Genomic DNA, 23,747 nt, shown 5'->3' with positions numbered 1-23,747 from the left:
TAAACACTGAAAAAATTAATTTTGGAGTAATATATAGACCCCCGAATATAACTGAAGAGATGGAAGGTCAGCTATATAAACAGATGGAGCACGCTGCCCAGGGGGGTACTGTAGTGATAATGGGAGATTTTAATTACCCAGATATAAATTGGTGTCATGGTTCGGCTTCGACTGCGAAGGGGAGAAATTTCCTCAACCTGTTTGAGGAAAATTTTATGGGCCAGTTTGTGGAAGACCTGACTAGAGGTGAAGCTCTGTTGGATCTGGTCATTTCTAATAATGCACAGCTTGTTGGGAACGTCAATGATCGTGAAAACCTCGGTAACAGTGATCACAATATAGTTACATTTTACCTATACTGTAAAAACAAATACAGGCTGGGAGGGCAAAAACACTTAATTTTAAGAAAGCAAATTTCCCCAGGATAAGGGCTGCAATTCAGGATATAGACTGGGAAGAACTAATGTCAAATAATGGGACAAATGATAAACGGGAGATCTTAAAATACACTTTGTATAATTATAGTGCAAAATGTATTCCTATAGGTAACAAGTATAAACTTCTAAAATTAAACCCCACATGGCTTACACCTTCTGTAAAAAGGGCAATATATGACAAAAAAAAGGGCATTTCAAAAATACAAATCTGAGGGTACAGCTGTAGCCTTTGTAATATATAAAAAGCTTACTAAAATCTGCAAAAAAGTTATAAAAATCAGCAAAAATACAAAATGAAAGGCAGGTGGCCAAGGATAGTAATTCAAATCCCAAAAAATCTTCGAGTATATAAATACAAAACAGCCAAGGTCTGAACATGTTAGGACCCCTAAATAGTGGTAATGGGGAGTTGGTCACAGGGGATCAAGAGAAGGCAGAAGTTACTAAATGGGTTCTTCAGCTCTGTATATACAAAAAAAAGAAAGAGCAGCTGATGTAGCCGGTGCCAGTGCTGTTAATATATCAGTTGATATACTGAATTGGATGAATGTAAATATGGTCCAAGCTAAATTAAATAAAATAAATGTGCACACCCTATAGAACTTATTTCAGTTATTCCTGTCCTCCTCTTCATAATAATCAGAGATTCTCTAGTGACTGGTGTAGCGCCCATGGCCGCGGTTTGTCGGGATTACTCAACCCCCGACGGCCGCAGCTATGGATCAGTGAGTGCTGTCCCGCATCTCCTCCCCAGGAGACGTTAGCATTCACTTCCGCTCCGTTCTGCTGTGTCCCATAGGATGTAGGGATGTCACGATACCAGAATTTGGACTTCGATACCGATACTTCGTTTAGTATTGCGATTTCGATACCAATTTCGATACTTTGCCAACAGTAATAAAAAAAAAAATTCTTCCGTTTTCTGATGTGAGGCGCGACGTGTGATGAATTTTGAATGCGCCTCACATTAATAGTAATTAATCCCATCCTGTTTCTCAGTCATAATGGGTTAATGTGCAAGGTACATGATGGGGTTAATTACTATTAATGTGAGGAACATGGAGGGTAAATTCATCGCACCTCGCGCCTCACATTAATAAGTGATAGAAAGCAGTGTTTATTTTATTTTTTTTTACAGCGTACACATCATAAATGATGCAAAAAAATTGTTGTGCGCGCCAATACGTAATGTGTATATTTTATGTATTGAGACTTATTTTAATGTTTATTGTAAAAGAGGCGTATGTGTATTTTTTTTAAATTTAACAATACTTTGTTTATACTTTATTTTTAAACTTTAATGTACTGACATATATCAGATATGTGCCAGTACATTAACCTGTGGACGGATAGCACACAGGCAGTTGTTAGGACATACTTGGGTATGTCCTAACAACATGAAATATGGTAAGACAGCCCTGGGGTCCGTCAATAGACCCTGGGCTGTCTGCCCATATATGGTATGGCCCTCGATCGCGTCACAGGAATTCCCTGTGACGCGATCCAGGGGCATCCCCCCTTCTCATTTTCTCCTGAATGCTGCAGTCAGCTGTGATCGCAGCATTCAGGGGAATAGCGGCGGAGAGGAGAGGTTTCTCTGATCTCCGCCGTTATAGAGCGGGGCTGCGGCTGTGTAATACAGCCATTGCCCCGCTCCTGACAGGAAGTGCGCGCGCGGTCAGCATGAGGTGATGCGGCCGGCGCTGCACTAATGAGCGGCGGTTCAGGCACTGAGGACAGAACATAGGGGTGTTTGCAGTGCGCCCGCCATGTTCTGTCTTCAGTGCCGCCGCTCATTAGTGCAGCGGCGGCCGCATCGCATCATCCTGACCCCGCGGCACTTGTTATCAGGACTCCGGAGCGGAGCAATGGCTGTATCACACAGCTGCAGCCCCGCTCTCATACATTCATGTATTACTATACTGAGCTGTGCGGCTGCGCAGCGAAGTATCGAAATACAGGAAATAGCGGTATCGAACCGTTTAGGGATGCAGAGTATCGAAACAGTATCGAAGTTTCGATGCATCGTGCATCCCTAATAGGATGCGCACACATGCTCGTGCCCGGCCTTAAAGGGCCAGCGCGCGCACATGAAAATAATTACCAATTAACCCATGACCACCCTGGACTATAAGAAGGGCCCTGCCCCTTCACTCATTGCCTGAGCGTTGTTGTGTTTACCTGTGTTAGTCTTGCAAATGGTCCCTTAGTGTTATCCTGTTCCCAGTGTTCCCGTACCTGCTACCTGTATCCTGTATTCCGTGCTTCCGTTGTTCCTGTGCCTTAGAAGTTGGAGTCGTGTTGTTCCTATGGTCACGCCTGCTGTGTTACACCATGCCTGGTATAATTTGCCACGCATTGCATCATCTGCCTTCTGAAGTTCCATCTGTGCCTAGCCACTGCGACTGTCTGGACTATTCAGGTACCCTTGTGCTGGACTATGTATTATTGGGTACTCTGTTGTTTGCAGGGCAAATTTGGTGCCTATTTTCAAAAAGTGTCTAGGTCTTCCCCGGGTAATTATAGACCAGTAAGCTTAAAGAGGCTCTGTCACCAGATTATAAATGCCCTATCTCCTACATAGTCTGATCGGTGCTGTAGTGTAGATAACAGCAGTGGTTTTTATTTTGAAAAACGATCATTTTTGAGGAAGTTATGAGCAATTTTAGATTTATGCTAATGAGTTTCTTAAAGACCAACTGGGCGTGTTTTTACTTTTGACCAAGTGGGTGTTGTAAAGAAGTGTATGACGCTAACCAATCAATCAGTGACCAATCAGTGACCAATCAGTGACCAATCAGCCTCATACACTTCTCATTGTTCCAGTCCAGCTTCTTTCACAGCACAATTGACATTGCTGTGGATCATGCTGGGCTGGAACAATGAGAAGTGTATCAGGCTGATTCGTCACTGATTGGTCACTGATTGGTCAGCCTCATACACTTTACAACACCCACTTGGTCAAAAGTAAAAACACACCCAGTTGGTCTTTAAGAAACTCATTAGCATAAATATAAAATTGCTCATAACTTCCTCAAAAATGATCGTTTTTCAAAATAAAAACCACTGCTGTTATCTACATTACAGCGCCGATCAGACTATGTAGGAGATAGGGCACTTATAATGTGGTGACAGAGCCTCTTTAACATCAATCATGGGAAAATGTTTGAGGGGCTATTGAGGGACTGTATACAGGAGTATGTGAGAAAAAATAGTATTATAAGTGACAGCCAGCACGATTTTACTAAGGACAGAAGTTGTGAGACCAACCTGATTTGTTCTTATGAAGAGGTGAGCAGAAGCCTAGACAGAGGGGCCGCTGTGGATATAGTGTTTTTGGACTTTGCAAAGGCATTTGATACTGTCCCTCATAGACGTCTAATGGGTAAATTAAGGACTATAGGCTTAGAAAGTAAAGTTTGTAATTGGTTTGAGAATTGGCTCAAGGACCGTATCCAGAGAGTTGTGGTGAATGATTCCTACTCTGAATGGTACATTTTTATAAGTGGTGTACCCCAGGGTTCAGTGCTGGGACCACTATTATTCAACTTATTTATTAATGATATAGAGGATGGGATTAATAGCACTATTTCTATTTTGGCAGATGACACCAAGCTATGTAGTATTGTTCAGTCTATGGAAGATGTTCGTAGATTGCAAGCAGATTTGAACAAACTGAGTGTTTGGGCATCCACTTGGCAAATGAGGTTTAATGTAGATAAATGTAAAGTTATGCATCTGGGTACCAACAATCTGCATGCATCATATGTCTAAGGCTGGGTTCACACGAGCACATTAACGTCCGTAATGGACGGACGTATTTCGGCCGGAAGTCCCGGACCGAACTCAGTCCAGGGAGCTGGGCTCCTAGCATCGTAGTTATGTACGACGCTAGGAGTCCCTGCCTCTCCGTGGAACTACTGTCCCGTACTGAAAACATGATTACAGTACGGGACAGTTGTCCTGCAGAGCGGCAGGGACTCCTAGCATCGTACATAACTATGATGCTAGGAGCCCGGCTCCCTGCACTGAGTTCGGTCCGGGACTTCCGGCCGAAATACGTCCGTCTATTACGGACGTTAATGTGCTCGTGTGAACCCAGCCTTAAAGAAAACTACACTAGGAGAGTCACTTGTTAGGAAGGATATGGGTATACTTGTAGATCATAGACTAAATAACAGCATCATGTGTATTCAGAATCCTGATACGTCTGAATCTTTTCTGTGAGATTTCCAGCAAGGCAAACGTAATCTTGCGAGATTACGATGTAAACTGTAATTTAAAACGAGATTACGTTTGCCTTGCTGGAAATCTCACAGAAAAGATTCAGAAGTGTCAGGATTCTGAATACACTTCACGTCCTGGCTGGAGGTAATGTATATTCATTGTCAGGACACTGCAGTAACGTTAGTCTTTGTGTATGTGGCTGCACATAGCGATATAGCTATATCGCTAGTGCCGTGTAAATGAATGGAGAGAAGTGTATGACGCAGATTAGTCACTGATTGGTCAGCATGATATACTCCTCTGTACAACGCCCACTTGGTCTAAAGTAAAAACATGCCCATTAAGAAACGAATTGGCATAAAGCTAAAATCGCTCCTAACGTGGTAAAAATAGATCGTTTTTCTAAATAAAAAGCACTGCTGTCACCTAAATTATAGCGCCCATCTCCTTATGTAGGAGATAGGGCACTTATAATGTGGTGACAGAGTCTCTTTAAATCTATTTAGCCTTGAAAGGAGATGACTAAGGGGGAACATGAATAATTTGTATCAATATATTAATGGCCCATACAAAAAATATGGTGAAATCCTGTTCCATGTAAAACCGCCTCAAAAAATAAGGGGGCACTCCCTCCATCTGGAGAAAAAAGGGTTCAACCTGCAGAGGCGACAAGCCTTCTTTAGGCTGGGTTCACACGACCACATTAACATCCGTAATGGACGGACGTATTTCGGCCGGAAGTCCCGGACCGAACTCAGTGCAGGGAGCCGGGCTCCTAGCATCATAGTTATGTACGATGCTAGGAGTCCCTGCCTCTCTGCAGGACAACTGTCCCGTACTGTAATCATGTTTTCAGTACGGGACAGTAGTTCCACGGAGAGGCAGGGACTCCTAGCATCGTACATAACTATGATGCTAGGAGCCCGGCTCCCTGCAGTGAGTTCGGTCCGGGACTTCCGGCCGAAATACGTCCGTCCATTACGGACGTTAATGTGCTCGTGTGAACCCAGCCTTACTGTGAGAACGGTGAATCTATGGAATAGCTGACCGCAGGAGCTGGTCACAGCAGGGACAGGAGATGGCTTTAAAAAAGGGTTAGATCATTTCCAAGAACGCAAAAATATCAGCTCCTATGTGAATGTGTAGAAATTTTGTTTCACCCCTTCCCTTTTCCCAGCCCTTGGTTGAACTTGATGGACATGTGTCTTTTTTCAATTGTACTAACTATGTAATATACAAATTTGGGACAATAACTAAACAGAGACGGCAAAGATATTCACAACGTACAAGCGCCCTCTACTGGTTGAAGAGTCACTCCTAGTCGCGTTTTTAAAAGCTATGTATGCCTTTGAACATCAACAATTTTTTTAAAAAAAACAATGTTTTAGGTAATTTTAAGCAACATTACAATTACTTTTTAAGCTACAGCTTCTATGTATCCTGTATACTGTACATAGAAGCTGCATCTTGCCATCAATGTAAATTCCATCAGGTCAGTCTGACTGATGCCTCGGCTGAAAGCTGGTCCTGTGTGTCTCTGACACACAGGATCCAGCTAATAACGATCATACCTGAGTTCATAGAAACTGTATTTTAAAAAGTAAAAATAAAAGTAAATTGCAAAATTCTCCAAATACACCGAAAACAGTGTTTTATTTAAAAAAAATGTTTTGATGTTCAGAGGTGTACGCAGCTTTTAAACATATAGAGATTGTATACTTTTCCAAGTAACACTTTTTGAATGTAAGCACCAGAGGTAACATATAGAAGCGGCTGTAGACGTGTCTGTATAAACAAATACATCCTGTTCATATACAGCAGGCATAGTCGCTGAGATCTCAGCATGTAACAAACTGGGAACAAATATAATGTACTATTAACAGAACTCCTTTATCCCGTTGGACGTGGCAGAATTGCTGTTGAATTCCGCTGTGAACAGTCCGCAGTGGAATTCTCCAGCGACCGTTTTTTACATTTGTTTCTATACATCTTTAGGAAAGTTAGTTCAGACGTTGCGGAAAATAACTGTGTGGAAATTAGGCTGCGGTGCAGATTTTTCCCTCCGCAGCATGCTCATGACGTTGCGGAGAAGAAGCGGAATGTCACTGCAGATTTCAGCCTTTGCAATGCAAAAACTGAAATATGTGGCAAGTCCGCTGTGATATCTGCAACGTCTGAATTACCTGTCAAATATGCAAATGTTGCTGCAGATTCGTTGCGTAATTGCCCCAAATCTGCACCAACATTTGCAGCGGAAAAATTCTGCCACGTGTGAACACGCCCTTAAAGTCCAAGCCATTTTTTTGATTTCTCATTTTCATTTTACACTTCCCGCCTTCTATGAGCCATAACTTTTTTATTTTTCCATCAATGGAGTGGTGTGAAGGCTTGTTTATTTGCGGGAGGAGTTGCACTTTCTTTTGGCACCATTTAAAGTGCCATATAATGTACTGGGAAACGGGAAAAAAAATTCTATGTGGGGTGGAATTGGAAAAAACTGAGATTCCTCCATTTTTTTGGGGTTTCGTTTTTAAGACTTTTACTGTGTGGTAAAAACAACAACTTAACTTTAGTCTGCTGGTCAATACGATTACGGCGATATTAAATTTATATGTTTTTTTTTAATGTTTTACTCCTTTTACAAAGAAAAAACTATTTGTTACAAAATTATTATTTTTTTTCCCTTATTGTGAAAGCCAGAACTTTTTTATGTTTTCATCGATTGAGCGGTGTGAGGGCTTATTTATTGTGGCACGAGCTGCGTTTTTTTTCATACATAGGTCTTTTTGATCACTTTTTATTACGTTTTTTTTGTTCACCACCAGTTGACCAAAAAACATAAATTCTGGCGTTTTATATTTTTTCTTTTTAAGGCGCTCACCGTGCGAGTTAAATAATGCTTTATTGTACTAGTTCGGACTTTTACGGACGCATCGATACCAATTTTGTTTATTTTTTACATTACTTCAGAGGAAAAATGGGAAAAGTGTTTTTTTTTTAACTTTTACATTTTTTTTCACTACTAAAAACTTTATTTAACTGTTTTTTACACATTTTATTAGTCCCTCTAGGGAACTTGAGCCAGCGATCGCTAGTACAATACACTGCAATACTAATGTACTGCAGTGTATAGTCATTTTTACAGGCTTCTGATAAGCCCTGCCACTCACAGATGTGCCAGGTCCCCTGGGCGAGAGGCACTCTTTGTAGCCACTCTCTATTGTGGCTTATAGATAAGGGCCTGAATAAAGGACATTCTTTTAGTGACTTAGAATTTTGTGGTAGACATATGCAACCGTGTAAGCCATGTAGAATTATGTTGTGGCCATTTAAGATTTGAAAAAAGTATAAAAAAATAAATTGTGGTGCTCAACGTAGTGTGGTGTTTAAGGGTATGTGCACACGTAGTGACCAAAAACGTCTGAAAATACAGAGCTGTTTTCAAGGGAAAACAGCCCCTGATTTTCAGACGTTTTTTGAGCAACTCGCGTTTTTCGCGCCGTTTTCGGACCGTTTTTTACGTCCGTTTTTGGAGCTGTTTTCATTGGAGTCTATGAGAAAACAGCTCCAAAAACGTCCAAAGAAGTGTCCTGCACTTCTTTTGACGAGGCTGTATTTTTACGCGTCGTCGTTTGACAGCTGTCAAACGACGACGCGTAAATGACAGGTTGTCTGCACAGTACGTCGGCAAACCCATTCAAATGAATGGGCAGATGTTTGCCGACGTATTGTAGCCGTATTTTCAGACGTAAAACGAGGCATAATACGCCTCGTTTACGTCTGAAAATAGGTCGTGTGAACCCAGCCTAATGGAACAGATTCAACAGCAGCAGATTATGGGATTTAGACCTAAACTACACAGGCGATTTTCAATTTGGTTGAATTTGTCCCCCCTGGTTTTCACTTCCCGCCCCTGGTTAGACAGATCTCATACTCATCACTATCTTCCCTTTCTAATTCAACATTTCCTCAGTAATGTCATTGTCCCCTCATGGGCACCAACATCTCACATAAACGGCTCACTCTCTTGTATGACAATCCGGATTTCCCGCCTGCCATGGGAGTAGACTCATTTTAAAAATTGGCATAGACAAAGAGCGTACACCTCAACTAGTGACGGGATTGAATAAAGTCTCGTCTGTCACGGCACTCAAACTTTCCTGCCCGGAGAGGCACAGTTTGTTAATTTATTATTGTATCTATCATGTTTTACCTATCTACAATTGCAGTCTTTTTCAGGGACTTTTTCACCCCTTCATGCCTTAGCGAAGAGCTACACATCTTTGGAGTCTCTGTTATTGTGTGTTTAGACCATATTCACACTGTGTAATTTAGAGGCTGGAAAATGAATGACGCGTAATAGACGTTATAAACCCACCCTTTTTTAATCTGCTTCTTAATGAATACGTGTATTTTGATGCGTTTTTTCATGTTTTTTGCCTTTCATTGAATTCCATGGAATACACAACACGTAAAACGCACTAAGAATTGACATGATGCTCTTTTTTATTACATGACGCGTTATCTAGACACGTGTAGAAAAAAGCGCTGTATTCACTAACATTGCATTTTCCCATTTAAGTCAATAGTAAGCTTTAGACAGACATTTTCTAACGCGTATTTTGACACGCAAAACACACCGAAATACACGTAGAGAAAACTGCGTGTGAACAGGGCCGAAGCCCTCCAGCTCGGTTATTTTCTAATATTCATGTTCTCCTACAGGATGGTTCTCCTGACTTTCCACTTCCATTTATAGGCTCCTGGAAAAGAGAATTAAAAACCTGTCAGGGCATATGGATGTGATAGAGCACCCCCCCCCCCAACCAGGACTCTCCTCTATGTGCCAGAATGTCTAGCGTACCATGGCTGCTGAGGAAATGTATTCCTCGATGTGGCTTTTCCCGATAGCAGATGATCGTCGAGGTTTAGAAAAGCCATGAAAACAGCAAACAGCTGTTTTTTTTAAAGGGATTGTCGTCGTAAGACAACCCATTTAACCCCTTGCCACCGCAGCGATTTTTAGTTTTTCACTCCGGGCATTCTAAAAGCCATAACTTTTTTCTTTTGACATAGTCACAAAAGGGCTTTTTTTGCGGGATGAGTTGTAGTTTTTAATGCCACCATTTCACATACCGTATAATCTACTGGGAAACGAAAAAAAAATCTTTGTGGGGTGGAATAGAAGAAAAAACTTTTACATTGCCGGAATCCCCAGGCAGAGCCCGGGGACTCTGATGCTAGGGAAGCTCCTAACATCACTGTCCATATATGGACAGTGACATCAAGAGCTTCCACAGTGCCGGAGTCCTCAGGCAGAGCTCCAGCTAGCGCTCTGCCCGAGGACTCCTGTCACTGCTCCTTACGACATTGTCCATATATGGACAGTGACCTCAGGAGCTTGCACAGCGCCGGAGTCCCTGGGCAGAGTGCTAGTAGATGCTTTGTCCTGGGAAAGCTCCTGACGTCACTGTCATATTTGGACAGTGTCTTCAAGAGTTTTCCCAGGGCCAGTCCCCAGGCAACGTATCCCACTGTATGCTATGCAGTGGGATGCGTTTGGGCCTTTCGTCGGAGGTATACATTGGGAGCCTGATGTGAATGGGGCCTTACATGTTACAGAGATCAGTCCAGAAGCGGCACCAGGCAGATGCACATAGCGCACATGAAGTCGAGTGCAATATACTGCACATGCACAGTGAAGTGTACTGTTCTAGTGCACCCAATGAACTGTCTTAGTGCGTCCAAAGCGCATGCGCCTGATGCCGCTGGACTCCTCTCTTGGGCTCCTCTTGGTAACTTTGAAGTTATTTTACTAATTCCTCCCGAATCGTCAGTTTTTGAGATGGGCAGCTTTGGAACCCTAAGGCCTGATTCAGACGAGTATGTCCGCATTTAACTTCCGTGTGCCATCAGTGTTTGTTCCGTGTGGCATCAGTTATTTATTTCAGTGTTGGTGCACATTTTTTTCATTCTTTCTTTTTTTTCTCACCAATTCTTTAGCAACTGTTGCGTCAAACACGGACAGCACACGGATGACGTCTGTGTGCTGTCCGTGATCTTCACGCACCCATAGACTTCAATGGGCGACGTGGTCTGCAAAAACGGACCAGAATAGGATAGGCAGTGAGTTTCACGCAACGGAAACACGCTGCGTGAATAGCCCCATCGAATTGCATAGGAACGTGTGCTGTCTGTTTTCTTTAACAGACAGCACACAGAGGTATACAACGCTCGTCTGAATCAGGCCTAAATCTTAGCTGCATAATGACCTACTGGTGGTTTAGTGGCTCCAAACCTACTGACAGGTTCCTTTTAATGCAAAATTCCAATGGATTTTCATTGTAATTTCACTGTATATATGGTAAATAACACATTTCATAGTTTTTTTTAAAGTATTTTAATTTTTTAATTTTTTTTTTAAATTGTCTTGTTCCAGCTCATCATGTTTCTGTAGATAAGACATTTTCCTTTTTAGAACGATTTAATAATAGAAATTGTGGATTTTGTGTCAAATGTGTTGATCTTTGAACCAGGGAGCAGTGAGACGTTCTTTGTAAGTGGTTTTCACCCGTGTTTTGGCGCGGAATACATGCGGTTACGCTGACAAAGAAAGCAAAAGGGGGCACGATGGGCAGATCACACTACATGCAATGCATTCGATAAGACCTAAAGGCCCTTTTACACCGGCTGACACTCGGCTGGTGCAGCGAGCACCGATCAATGAGACATCGTTGATCGGCGCTCGTTAGCTCCTGTCACACGGAGCTATGGATGGGGACGAGCGGGCGTTACTCCCCCTACATTATTATCATGTCGGCAGTGCGTCTTCCTGTTTACGACAACAATAATCTTTTACTTTTTTAAAACGATACGACCAGCAGATGATCGAGCGTTCATTTTGCTCATTCATTTGCTGATCGTTCCCATTTACACAGGGCAATTATCGACAATGAGCGTCGCCCAGTGTAAAAACCATAGTCCAGTAGCTGCACCGTATCTTCAAGAGACGTGCACCATTTTGGGGAAAATACCACACACTGCACTATAATAACATACTGTTGTACTGTTTTATTCCCACAGCTGAGACATTTTCTCTAAAAAAAATATATGAATGCCCAGAAAACACTTCAGTTATAAATGTAATAAAAAAAAAAAAAATAAAAAAAAATTAATATGTATCGATAGGTAGATCTGTAAAAGGGTCCATTGCACCTACTGGTGTTTTCATATATAGCAGAGCGGCCCCCTCAGGCACCAGGTGGGACTGCAAACCCCCATCAGTTATAGGCCTCCTGTACAGCTGCACATCTTACAGTATGCGCGGCATCATAACTTCTGAGCATGCGCACTACTCTAGCAGCTACAGGTCCGCTATTGGTAAGCTTGAGTTGGGGAGGACTCCTTTAAGCGCACGGCGCAGCTAAACTCGCTGGTTTCCTTGTTATGCCTCCTCTTGCCTGTCATTGGTAGATTCCGCGAGAAGTCCGCTTTCCATTGGCTGTTGTTTCTTGTCTGTCTCATAGTCGGGTTAGGCTGGTCCTGGCGGAGGAGGCAGGTTAGTGAATAGAGGCAATTACCGGTGTAAATAATAATAATAATAACAACAACAACAATAAAACCGGTGGGAGTGTAACGTGAGGCGGCCGGAGACCGGGTGCGGGCTGTACCACCAGTCATACCGTGCAGGGAATGTTGTATGAGTTTATGTAATATAAGTCAGTGGCAGCCCATATAAACAAGCTGAATTATGTGTCTATTTATAGCACTCCGCGGGTCACTGTAACGCTGTGCTGGTAATATGTGCCCCACCGTGCACTCTGCTAGATGGTCTTTCCCATTGTCACTACACTGACAGCCGCTTGTGACATGGAGGAGCAATAGTCATCATCTGTTTTGTCAATGGCTGGATCATATGTGATCACTGATCCTAGATTTCATGTGACTTTTTCCATGTAGGAGTGTGACCATTTCTTTCCTTAGAGAGTGACTATAGCTGGTGCATGTGTGATGCTGGTTAGAAAGGGATTCAGCTTGTAAGTTCTCCAACTTTCTAACATATTTTGTTTCAATTCCTAACTACTTTCAAGATCTCTGCTTGCTGTCAGTACGCGGAAATATTGTGGCATATTTATCAGTGCAGGTGCCGTCTTTACTTAGAATAACATGGCGTTCATGGTGAATGCCGTATTTACCAAGCCCATCTGCAACTTTTACTTGCACTTGTGACTTGTATGTAATTGTTGGTTTAAAGGGGTGAGACTATGATTTAGTGGTGTTATATTACTCAATTGATGGCTATAATCCTGAATGCTCCACATTGTTGTTGCCTATCATCAATATTAGTCATTTTTGTTTACATGCAGAGGCTGAAATCTGTCCTGATGTCTCCTGTTCACACCGGTCGTTACAGGAGAGCTCTGGAGCGTTGTACCTGTGCTAGTTGTACATGATCAGGATGGGTTTTCAGCCTCGTCGGACACCACATTGTAGACATATGGACGTCCTCATCCGTGCAGCTCAGAATGTGGAGATTTTCAGTAACTCAAATATCCAAGCAGTCTGTGCGGAACTGCAGCCCCTTTAATTTGGAAATTACTGTTGGTCTCCATTTATTCCAATGTGATCTTCTGATACATATGTATGGCCTGTCAGATCTAATGCAGAAGAACATTTTTGGCTGAATTTCACTTTTAGGGTCAGTTCACACGTTGCGTAAATAGTGCAGATTTTCCGCAACTGCATTTTTTGCAGAAAATCCGCAGCAAGTACAGTAGCAGCAAAGTGGATGAGATAAAACAAATCTCATCCACACGTTGCGTAAATACTGAGCAGAAAAAACTCGCAGAAATTGACCTGCGGTGCAGAGTTTTATTCCGCAGCATGTCAATTGTATTTGCATAAACGCTGCTTATTTGTTGTGGGTTTTTCCTATTGAACTCAATAGGGAGGTAAAACCTGCAACAAATAGCAGTTGTTGCGTTTTTTGCGGCGGGTTTGCAGCGATTCTGCCGAAAAAAACGCAACTCTGGAAAAAATAAAAATCTTATACTTACCCAGAAGTCTGTGCTCCGCCCTCCAGTGTGGCCTCCTGGGATGACGTTTTATCCCATGTGACCACTGCAGCTAATCACAGGCTTTAGTGGCGGTCACATGGGATGAAACGTCATCCCAAAAGACCGGCCTGGATGATGTCAGAGGGCCGGCCTCCTGGGATGATGCTTCATCCCATGTGACCGCTGCTGCAGTCAATTACAGGCTGCAGCTGTCTCCTGGGATGAAACGGAGTGAGGAATAACCATTTATGACTGAGTTCACACGGGCCGCAAGGAATTCCTGGTGGAAAACCGCACCAAACCGGAATGTCTGCTGCGGAAAACAGAAGCGAAAAAAATAACAACGCCCATACTTACCCTCTGATGTCCTGCAGACCGGCCTCCTGGGTTGAAGTTTTATCCCATGTGACTGCTGCGGCCTGTGATTGGCTGCAGCGATCACTTGGAATGAAACGTCATCCCAGGTGGCTGGCGTGGATGAAGAAGTACTGAATTCTGGGTAAGTACTAGATTTTTTTTCTTTCTGAGTTGCGATTTTTGCACCGGAATCACAGCTTTTCCGCTGCAATAATCTCATGATCTGCTATTTGTTGCAGGTTATATCTCCCTTTTGAATTCAATAGGCAAAACACGCAACAAACAAGCAGCGATTACGCAAATACAATTGACATGCTGCGGATTAAAAAAACGCACGTCAATTTCTGAGCGTTTTTTCCGCTTATCATTTGCGCACCGTGTGGATGAGATTTGTTCAAATGTCATCCACTACTGCCACTGCATTATGCTGCGGATTTTGTGCAACAAAATACGTTGCAGATAATCCACAGTATTTAAGCAATGTGTGAACTCATTTACCTTGTGGAAATTAGACTTTTTCAGTTGACGGCATAATAAGAATGAATGAATGTATAAACTCCTTGCACGGTTGTTCCATATAATTAGAATAATTTCATCGCAAGTTCATTCTTCGTAATATAGTACGTGAACTCAGTCGTACAAGACGGCTATTGATCATCTGCAACTTTTCTAGAATGCCAGAAAAGTGTTTCCAAAATTTAATAGGATGTTTCTAAATGCCTAAACTTGTAAAAACTAAATTTTGTAAGGTTCTTAAACTCCAAATTCTCCATTCCCCCAACGTTCATGTATCCCTGCCACCCTATATTATGTTTGTGACTCAATGATGTGGTGTCCATAGAGACATCTCATCAGGGAATTGGGGCAGCCACGGCATGCCCTCTGCCAGTGACTTAAATAGGCTCTGTCACCACATTATAAGTGGCCTATCTTCTACATAATATGATCGGCGCTGTGATGTAGGTAACAGCAGTGTTTTTTTATTTAGAAAAACTATCTATTTTCACCAAGTTATGACCTATGTTAGCTTTATGCTAATGACTTTCTTAATAGACAACTGGGCGAGTTTTTACTTTTAGACCAAGTGGGCGTTGTGGAGAGAAGTGTATGACACTGACCAATCAGCGTCATACACTTCTCTCCATTCATTTACTCAGCACATAGGGATCTTACTAGATCATGATGTGCAGTCACATACTCACACATTAACGTTACTGAAGTGTCTTGAGAGTTAATAGACATCGCTTCCAGCCAGGACGCGATGTCTATTCACAATCCCGACACTTCGGTAACGTTTGTGTGGGACTTACAGCACAGCAAGCGTAATCTCGTGAGATCACGCTGTTAACTGTCATTTACAGTGTGATATCGCAAGACTACTCTTGCTGTCATTAACTCCCAACAGCGCCTGACAGAACCCATTGACTTGGGTTCTGTCTGGTTTTCGTCATGCATTCCGTCATTTTTCCAGACAAAATAGTGCTGCATGCTTCCCTATTTTGTCCGGGACTTTTGACTGAGCCCATGATGCAGATGTAGATGTCGTTTTATATTTCCAGTGTAACCTACTTTTCAGATCTATTATATTTTGAAGTAATGTGCACAGATTTTAATCACGCTCGTGTGAATGTAGCCTTAGTCTGGCATTTGAAAGTGCTATATTCCTGCACCAATGTGTATAATGCCTTCATCAGATTTAGGCCTTATTCACACGGACGTGTCCGTTTTGCGCACGCAAAAAATGCTGCGTTTTGCGTGCACAAAAGGTCCGTGTGGTATCAGCATACGGTGCGTGGCTGCGTGATTTTCGCACAGATGGCATCATTATGAGACTCTGGTTTTATATTTACAAACAGCACTTGGTGCGTTTCTGTTTTCATTCATTTATTTTAGTACTGTTTCGCGAATCACGCGCGGCACCCGGAAGTGCTTTCCGTGTGCCGTGCGCGATTTACACGCACCCATTGGCAATTTGGTATCGCCGTAATCGTATTGACACACAGAATAAAGTTAACATGTTGTTTTAATTGCACAGTGAATTCCGTAAAAACGAAGCGCAAAAAACAATGGAGGAATCGCAGTTTTTTTCATGTTCTACCCCGTTTCCTAGTACATTATATGGCACAATAAATGGTGCTACGAAAAACTACAACTCGTCCCGCAAAAATCAAGCCCTCATAGGACTATATCGACGGAAGAATAAAAAAGTTATGGCTTTTGGAAGGTGGGGAGGAAAAAACTAAAATGCAAATCTGAAAAATGCCTGCGGCGGGAAGGGGTTAAAGGTGTTGTACCAGAATCAAAAATTATTACGTGTCCACAGGATACGTGATAGTTGTCTGATCGCTGGAGGACCCACTGGTACCCCTTACTGATCATCAGAACGGGGGTCACGATCCCCCATTCCTCCGGATTGCACCCCTCGAGTGATGAGGACATTGAATAGAGCGGCGGTAGAGAATGCGCGGTGCTTTTTCATACAAAGTCTATGGGAATAACGGAAAAGGATGAGTACAGCGCTCTCATAGACATTGGATGGAGCGGCGGGGCATGCTCAACCGTCGCTCCATTTAAGCGGCTCCTCGCTGTAGGGGGTGCAGTGAGGAGGATCTGGGAGTTCGGGACACTCGTTCTCACCCAGTGGTCAAAAAATTCTAACCTATTCTCTGAATAGGTGATTATTTTTGATTCTGGGATTACCCCTTGAAGCTGAACTTTATGAAGCTAACATAGATCTGGGTTATCAGGTTAGAATGGGAATAGGATACGTCATGGTAGCTGGGTTTGCTTGTAAGGATAGGGAGAGCTGAGCTGCATGCTTGCAGGGTATGACCAGCACCCTCAGCTTTTTACATACCACGAGGTAGCAATGAAGTGGTTAAATCCCATTCTGCGCCCATCTTTCTCGTAACATGAAATCACTTCCTGCATTACCCGATGAGAAGGGCATTGGATGGCATCGAAGTACATATTGTCAGCTTGGCATTTATTTTCAGATCCAGCCAGATTAAACCATCTAGAAGCAGCTTCAAACCAAAACAATATGTGCACTGTGATGGTTAACACGCAAAATATGACTGCAATGTAAGCTCCTCGGCCGACATAGAGAGTGAATATCATAGTAAGCTGTGGCCAGTGATGGGGCTACCAAAGTATGTGCGGTGGGGCTAGGGTATTTAGATACAGGGATGGGGGAAGCAAACTCATTTTTTACCCCGGGTGAAGGAAAGCCTTGCTAGGGCTCTGCTGTGCTGCAACTTTTCTACTTTTATTTACATGGTGGTTTTAGTTTGTGTTTGATTCTGGTTTGTTTGTGGGTGATAAGGCTCTGTTCACATCTGCACTATGAATTCAATACTGTGACAGATCAAGCACATGACGGACAACAACTGCGCCCAACAGACCCCATTGATTTTATTGGCTTCCGTCCAGTTTTTCTGTAAAAATAGCGCAGCGATGCGGTGCTATTTTTTTTATGCATTTTTTATAGAATCTATGGCATTTTAATCTGAATCATTGCAACCTAAATTCATGTAAACAAGAAAATAAATACAATATAGAACAACTGAAATGTGACAAATACTAATATAAATATTGTCGATAAGTATTGTCAAAACACAGAAAACCATAGCTTGAAGGGGATGTTCCTTTTGAATTCAGCAGATCACTGAGGGTCCTGCTACTGGGATCAACTCTTACTGCTGGACGGAGTGCTCACCTGGAATGGAATTATTTCTCTACGTTTATGTTATATCAACAGAAAAGAATAATGTAGAGCCATACAGTAGTGTGAACAGCGCCTTATAAATGACAACATGTTTGTTTCTTGTTCTTGAATGTTGTGTTTCACACACAAACATTATCATTCTTCTTTTTGTCACATTGTTAAATTGGTACATAGGTTTCCTTTGTATGCATTTGTATTGTTTTCATGAACGGGATTATTTACATACATATAAATGTTGATGCAGTATCATTTATCCAGACCTAGGGTTTTATGGAGATCAAAGTTTGGTTCAGGAGGTCCAGGGTATTGCGGCTGTAATACAGATGCTAAATGTACGTGTGTTACGGCCGCCTGAAATTGGTCTCATTTGGGCTTTGTTTAGGCTTTCTTTTCTGCCGTATAAAACTAGATGGAAAAAAATTAAAGTTAAAACGCCAGCGTTTTGTAAAATGTAACAGCGCTTTTAGTGGAATTTTTTAATATAGCATAATTATGTACATGATTTTTCTTGTGTTTTTTAAGTCCCGTATAGAAAAGCCTATGGGAAAAAACACCAGAAAAAAAACACCATAGACCGAGCATGCTGTAATTTTAAAAAAAGCAACCCAGTCGACCAAAAAAAAGCAGCAAAAATGCCACAAACCAAAACGCTGTTGTATGTAGTGCGTTTTATATTTCACTGTAAACTTTAATATAACATACGTTATACTATTAGTCTAAAAAAATGCAACAAAAACGCTGTAAAAACTCCACGACAAATGCACTAAAAGGCTGTGTGTGAATCCAGCCGGGTGTTTAGATTCCATTTCATTAAGTTTCCTTCACTTTTGACAGACAGAATAACATAGTTTGTGGCATTATTTTACCCAGTAAGAAAAACACAAATATGACGTTTTCTATGTCAAGTCTATGGAGTTTTTTTTTTTACAAAATAGATTTGTCATAAAGCACTGATGCCAGTGTGAATAGAATCTTATCGTTTTATGTAATGAGTTGTCCTCAGCACTGCCGATGCCAAGGTAAACAGTAATTTATAAGCTTTTCATATCTATAAAATAATTAATTGCCAGATAAAAACATAATAGTTAGTTGTTTTTTTGTAGTAAACATCTAGATGCCTATCTAGCTCCTGGTAAATGACTTCTTTACAGATGTGTGCTGTTTTGCTTTCTCTTGTATATTGATTAACCCACTTATCTTTATCTTCGCCTTCCCCTTTTCAAAGGATGATCCTTTCTAAATAAGATGTATCTGCAATCTACTTGTATTGTCGGAGTAATTCATTACAAGGCCAACTGGTTTATACTCAACTAACCTACCCGATCATTTACAGTCTATAATCTGTCACAATGCTCCAATGTAAAGGTCCCTAGCAAAGTAGACTCTTTCACCTTTTTTTTTTTTTTTTAGACACCTTTTAGCAAGGCTTTGTTAACATCTACGTTACTACTCCGTCACAGATGCTATGCTATTAGTTCGGCAAATCAACGGACACCCAGACGGAAAGCCGAAAGAACCCATTAAAGACAATGGGTTTCCGTCGGTCACCAGTGGCGTGCATGGTGTGACGGAACCGTCTCTTCCGGTTTTCCCTTGTTCTGCTTCGTTCACATCTGCGCCAGGGTCCCGTAGTCGACTACTCTATTGATTCCGTTAAAACGACGGAACCCTTGCACAACTGAAACAAACGGAAACCATTGGGACGGGATCCATCACCATTGAAATCAATGGTGATGGAAACGGAAACCTTTTGGATTCCGTTTGTGTCAGTCAGGTCCAATTCCGACGGAAAGCTGCGATGGAACGTCGGAACGGGACCCTGGCGCAGATGGGAATGAAGCCTTCCTCTGACAGAACGACGGAAAGGCCTGACGCGGGTGTGAGCATAGCCTTACTTGTTCAGATTTGTTTCTTTTATTTACTGTTCTGTTTCCATTCTCTCCCTTCTTTCATAGTAATGTGACATATTCCTATTAATTCTGTGTTGCCTCCTTAATGGTGGTGCTGTATAAACATTTAAGGGAGTGCCTCAAGAAGGCAACCCCTTTCCATATGCTGAGGACTCCCCTCAATAAGCCAGAATGGAGAGCCGCACTGGTGGATTTGAGCTGTCTATGTATTATATAGTCATTCATCCAAATGTCTACTACATGACTGGGACATATTTTTATCTTCTGTAAGTAAATTATGAAAGTTCCTATTGTATGACTGCAAGCAGAGATCTTAAAAAAACTGATTTATTGATACAGAAGGTATATTCTTTGCTTAAACCAGAATAATCCTTTGAAGTGTCAAGAAAATAGGTAAAAAAAACAAAACATAGATAACCGTTTTTGCTGTCAGCGATGACCTGCCGTACATCCACGTGACCGCTGCAGCCAATCACTGACTTCAGAATTGATTCTTGCAGTGTTTGGTTGTAACATTTACTTGGACGGATGGCACATCATGGCTGACAGCAAAGCGCGGTGGAGACCACTGGAGCGTTGGCGCTGGATAGTTGGGGGAATTAATAGGGAAGTAATGGTAATTTTACAATTTTATCACAATTCCTGCTGTTAGACTATTTTTTTTTAAAAACTCCCAGGACTACCAATTTGATCAGAGATTTAACACTTTATTCAGGATTCTGCATAGACATCAGGGTTAAAGCCAGGGTGCTAAGGTAATGTAGTGCTGAAGAAGTGGGGGATGCCCACACCTGTGGCAGCACATCATCCTGAGGACTTCCGTCTCCCTCCCACTCACTTCCAAAACATTATATGGGGCAACAGAGGGTCAGCTGCGAAAGTGAATATTGTGCAATATTATTTCCTTATAGGATCGCATACTGGCAGGCAACACTGACCCTCTTTTCCTTTCCATTATATCTCCGCCAAAACTTATCCTTTTCATTTGCCTACTTATTGAAATGGTGGTTTCTGTGCACACAGGATGGTGATGGAGTGTACTAGAAAGAGAATTGGAGCTTTGTGCCGTTCTTGGGATGGGAAACAAACACTTGTTGGGGCTCCCTGTACTAAGTATAGAATGTAGACATGCCTATCGTCTGGCTTCATTCATTTCCCTTTGGACATCGTGGGTTGCCCCCATTTTTTAAAATTCCTTCCAACTACTGTAACCTGCACTGAATTCAGGGGGTCCGCTGAGTTGTTGTCAAGAAAGTTTAAAAGGAGGAACTCCTAAAGTTAATAAATCTTACTAATGTGCATTGTGTTTCAGATCTGCACAGCGTCTTCACTGCTTCAGGAGATGTAAACTTACGGTCCTCTTACACGGCTCGTCCTGGGCCGTATAAACGAGCGCCGATCAACGAGACCGCTCCTTGATCGGCGCTTGTTTGCTCCTTTCAGGAGCTAGTATGGGGACGAGCTCTCGTTACTCCGATCGCTCGTTCCCATACATTAATTCCCATATGCAAAAATTCCGCCGTGTGAACAGGACCTTACAATGGTGTCGTGATCAGAGAGGGCAGCCTGTAGCTTGCTTAGATTGCTTTAGTTATATTTATCTTTACTCCCTGCTGGTGCTGCAGATGTGTTGGGAGATTTTTGCTTTCTTTTGTTAGCGTCGTAAAACGGCCTTGACAGCTTTTATTGGATAACTGTAATTTGACTTATGCACAATAGCTTCATTAGTAACTCACAACATCTTCCTTGTCTCTTGTATGCAACTTCTGAAGCAACCATCTCGATCTCCTTGAAATTGGGAGGTGCAACATTTGCATAAAAATTACTCTGTATACTTCTATGGACTGCAACTTTGGTGCAACAGTTGCTATGACAGATGTTGCACTACAAAAAAAATTGGTGTGTAGCCACAGCCTAAGGGTCTGTTCACATCAGCGTTGCCCTTCCGTTGAGGGGTTCCGTCTGAGGTTTCCGTCGAGTTAACCCCTCAACAGAAAGGCAAACGGAAACCTTAGCTTCCGTTTCCCTCACCATTGATTTCAATTGTTAATGGTTTCCGTTGGTTACCGTTGTGACAGCGTTCCGTTGATTTGACGGAATCAATAGCGCAGTCATTGTTTTGAAATGTCTTTTTACAGCCAATCAGACACTGTTCAGCTGATATTGCCGTGTGATACAAGCGTACATAAAGATATGAATGTTACCTGCACAGACATAACATGCATGCTTAGAAGAGCTAAACGTGCATTTAACTTGATGAATCGGGGCTGATATTTGTGGGATGAAAGCTTGTCCATGCAACAGCTATCATGCTAAAGCTTTGGGACAGAAGGTGGGTGTGATGGGGCACATTCTGAAACCCTCTTCCTTGGGCACCACCCCTTACTCGCCCCCATCCTCATTGTCGGTACTTTTAGACACAGCTCCTGTATACAGTCTCTTCAGGACCTTCCTTCTTCCTCTGAAGTGCTGAGACAGCTGTCTTGCGGGGTGGAGCGAGCACTAGGCAGTACAAGCCATAGGTTATTGAGAAGGCAGAACTTTAACTCACCTCTAACTGCTGTTCTCCTTGAGTGCATGTGCAGCATGGAGGAGAATAACAAGCTCCCGGCTGAACGGGCTGTTTTTTTGTAAGCGCTGCTTGAAGGACGGAGAACAATATAACAAGTTCTTCACCTGGGACAATTATTTTAAAGTAAGTTTGTCTATTTATTTATGTAAACATAGTACGTTTTCTTCCTATTCATTTCATTGTATTGTGTCCACTACTGAATAAACAACTGTGTTGATGACTTACTGTCGTTTCCATACAAGATTCAGTGAAATGCTCTTTTGTTTGTTCTAGGTGCGGCCTTCTGGGAGATTGATGTCTGGCAAAAATCACATTTGGGACTCTAAACTTCCCACATTGGTATTCTGGCACTTTGCTTTTAGGACTAGATGACAATAGCACTTTTAATTTTGACTATCTTCTAACTAATAAAATGTATGCGTTACCCAGACACATAGAGCATGCTAAAACTTGTGCTTTCCCACGTAGTTAGAAGCCCTTGGGTATCCCTTTACCACTCATGCATCTTTTTCCCTGCTTCTAAACCCTGTGTCCTGAAGCTGGAGCCCTTAGAACTGACACCATCTTTTCACAAGATCTGTCCTATTTTTACGTGATGGTTCCAGAGCGTGATGTTAGGCCCACTAGTTTGTGATGTCATCCCTGACCCCACCCTGCGAGGGCGACAGCTCGACACCCAGATTTTTTGTCGGTGCCCGAGATGATGAGACAGACTTCCTGGAATCAAACATGAATCCAGACGAGGTTGATTTCTATGAAGAAGAGGAAGATGAAGATGAGGAAGAGACGGTAAGGAAAAGCTTACTACAAATCTTAAAATTCGTTTGTTTAGTGGTGTATTCGAAATGTTCCTTTTTTTGTTTTAATGTGTTTATAGTGTTATTTAGTTTTTCATCTGCATATAGTTTATTTCAAAATTCAATTTTATATATGAATGATAGTTTTGTAATGCAATACCGTTTTCTTTTTTTTTTTTCCTGCAATTTCCCAGTTACATTTTCTAAAATATAAAGCTGAAAATATTTTACATATTTTTCTACCACATGAAGGGAAATAAGATTATGCTGATGTATTCTTTTACGTGGAACTGTTTTAGATGTTGTTTGCAGGCATCAGTAAAGAGCTAGAAAAGCAGAGAAATTCCTATGCATGGTTATTGGCCTGGAGCAGAGTAGTCAAAGCATACGTTATTATTACTGCTGGTGCCAAAATACAAATAGTATTTGTATTGCGGTCAATAAATTTTCACATCATTATTAGGCTATGTTCACACGGGGTCTTTTGCCGAGTTTTTTGACGCGGAAACCGCGTCGCAAAACTCGGCAGAAACGGCCCGAGAACGCCTCCCATTGATTTCAATGGGAGGCGTCGGCGTCTTTTTCCCGCGAGCAGTAAAACTGCCTCGCGGGAAAAAGAAGCGACATGCCCTATCTTCGGGCGCTTCCGCCTCCGACCTCCCAT

At 42.1% G+C, this 23,747-nt stretch overlaps 1 protein-coding gene across 8 annotated transcripts in view; it reads left to right on the top strand.

Moving 5' to 3' along the window:
* The first annotated feature begins 12,137 nt into the window (after window positions 1-12,137).
* The window catches only part of PPIP5K1 (diphosphoinositol pentakisphosphate kinase 1), a 180,676-nt gene continuing 169,066 nt past the window's right edge, over window positions 12,138-23,747 (top strand). For 3 of the 8 annotated variants that reach the window (XM_075858102.1, XM_075858100.1, XM_075858097.1), the window contains exons 1-3: window positions 12,141-12,222; window positions 22,132-22,409; window positions 22,560-23,075. In XM_075858102.1, coding sequence (XP_075714217.1) covers window positions 22,920-23,075 — 156 coding nt within the window. In that variant the 5' untranslated portion in view covers window positions 12,141-12,222; window positions 22,132-22,409; window positions 22,560-22,919. Of the gene's footprint in view, window positions 12,223-22,131; window positions 22,410-22,559; window positions 23,076-23,747 lie in introns of all 8 variants that reach the window. The other 5 variants (XM_075858104.1, XM_075858103.1, XM_075858101.1 and 2 more) reach the window with 3 other exon arrangements.

The sequence above is a fragment of the Rhinoderma darwinii genome, chromosome 3 (assembly GCF_050947455.1).
Source record: "Rhinoderma darwinii isolate aRhiDar2 chromosome 3, aRhiDar2.hap1, whole genome shotgun sequence".
Classification (NCBI taxonomy): domain Eukaryota; kingdom Metazoa; phylum Chordata; class Amphibia; order Anura; family Rhinodermatidae; genus Rhinoderma; species Rhinoderma darwinii.
Note: the sequence above shows the minus strand (reverse complement) of the source record. Positions and strands in the feature narration are given on the sequence as shown.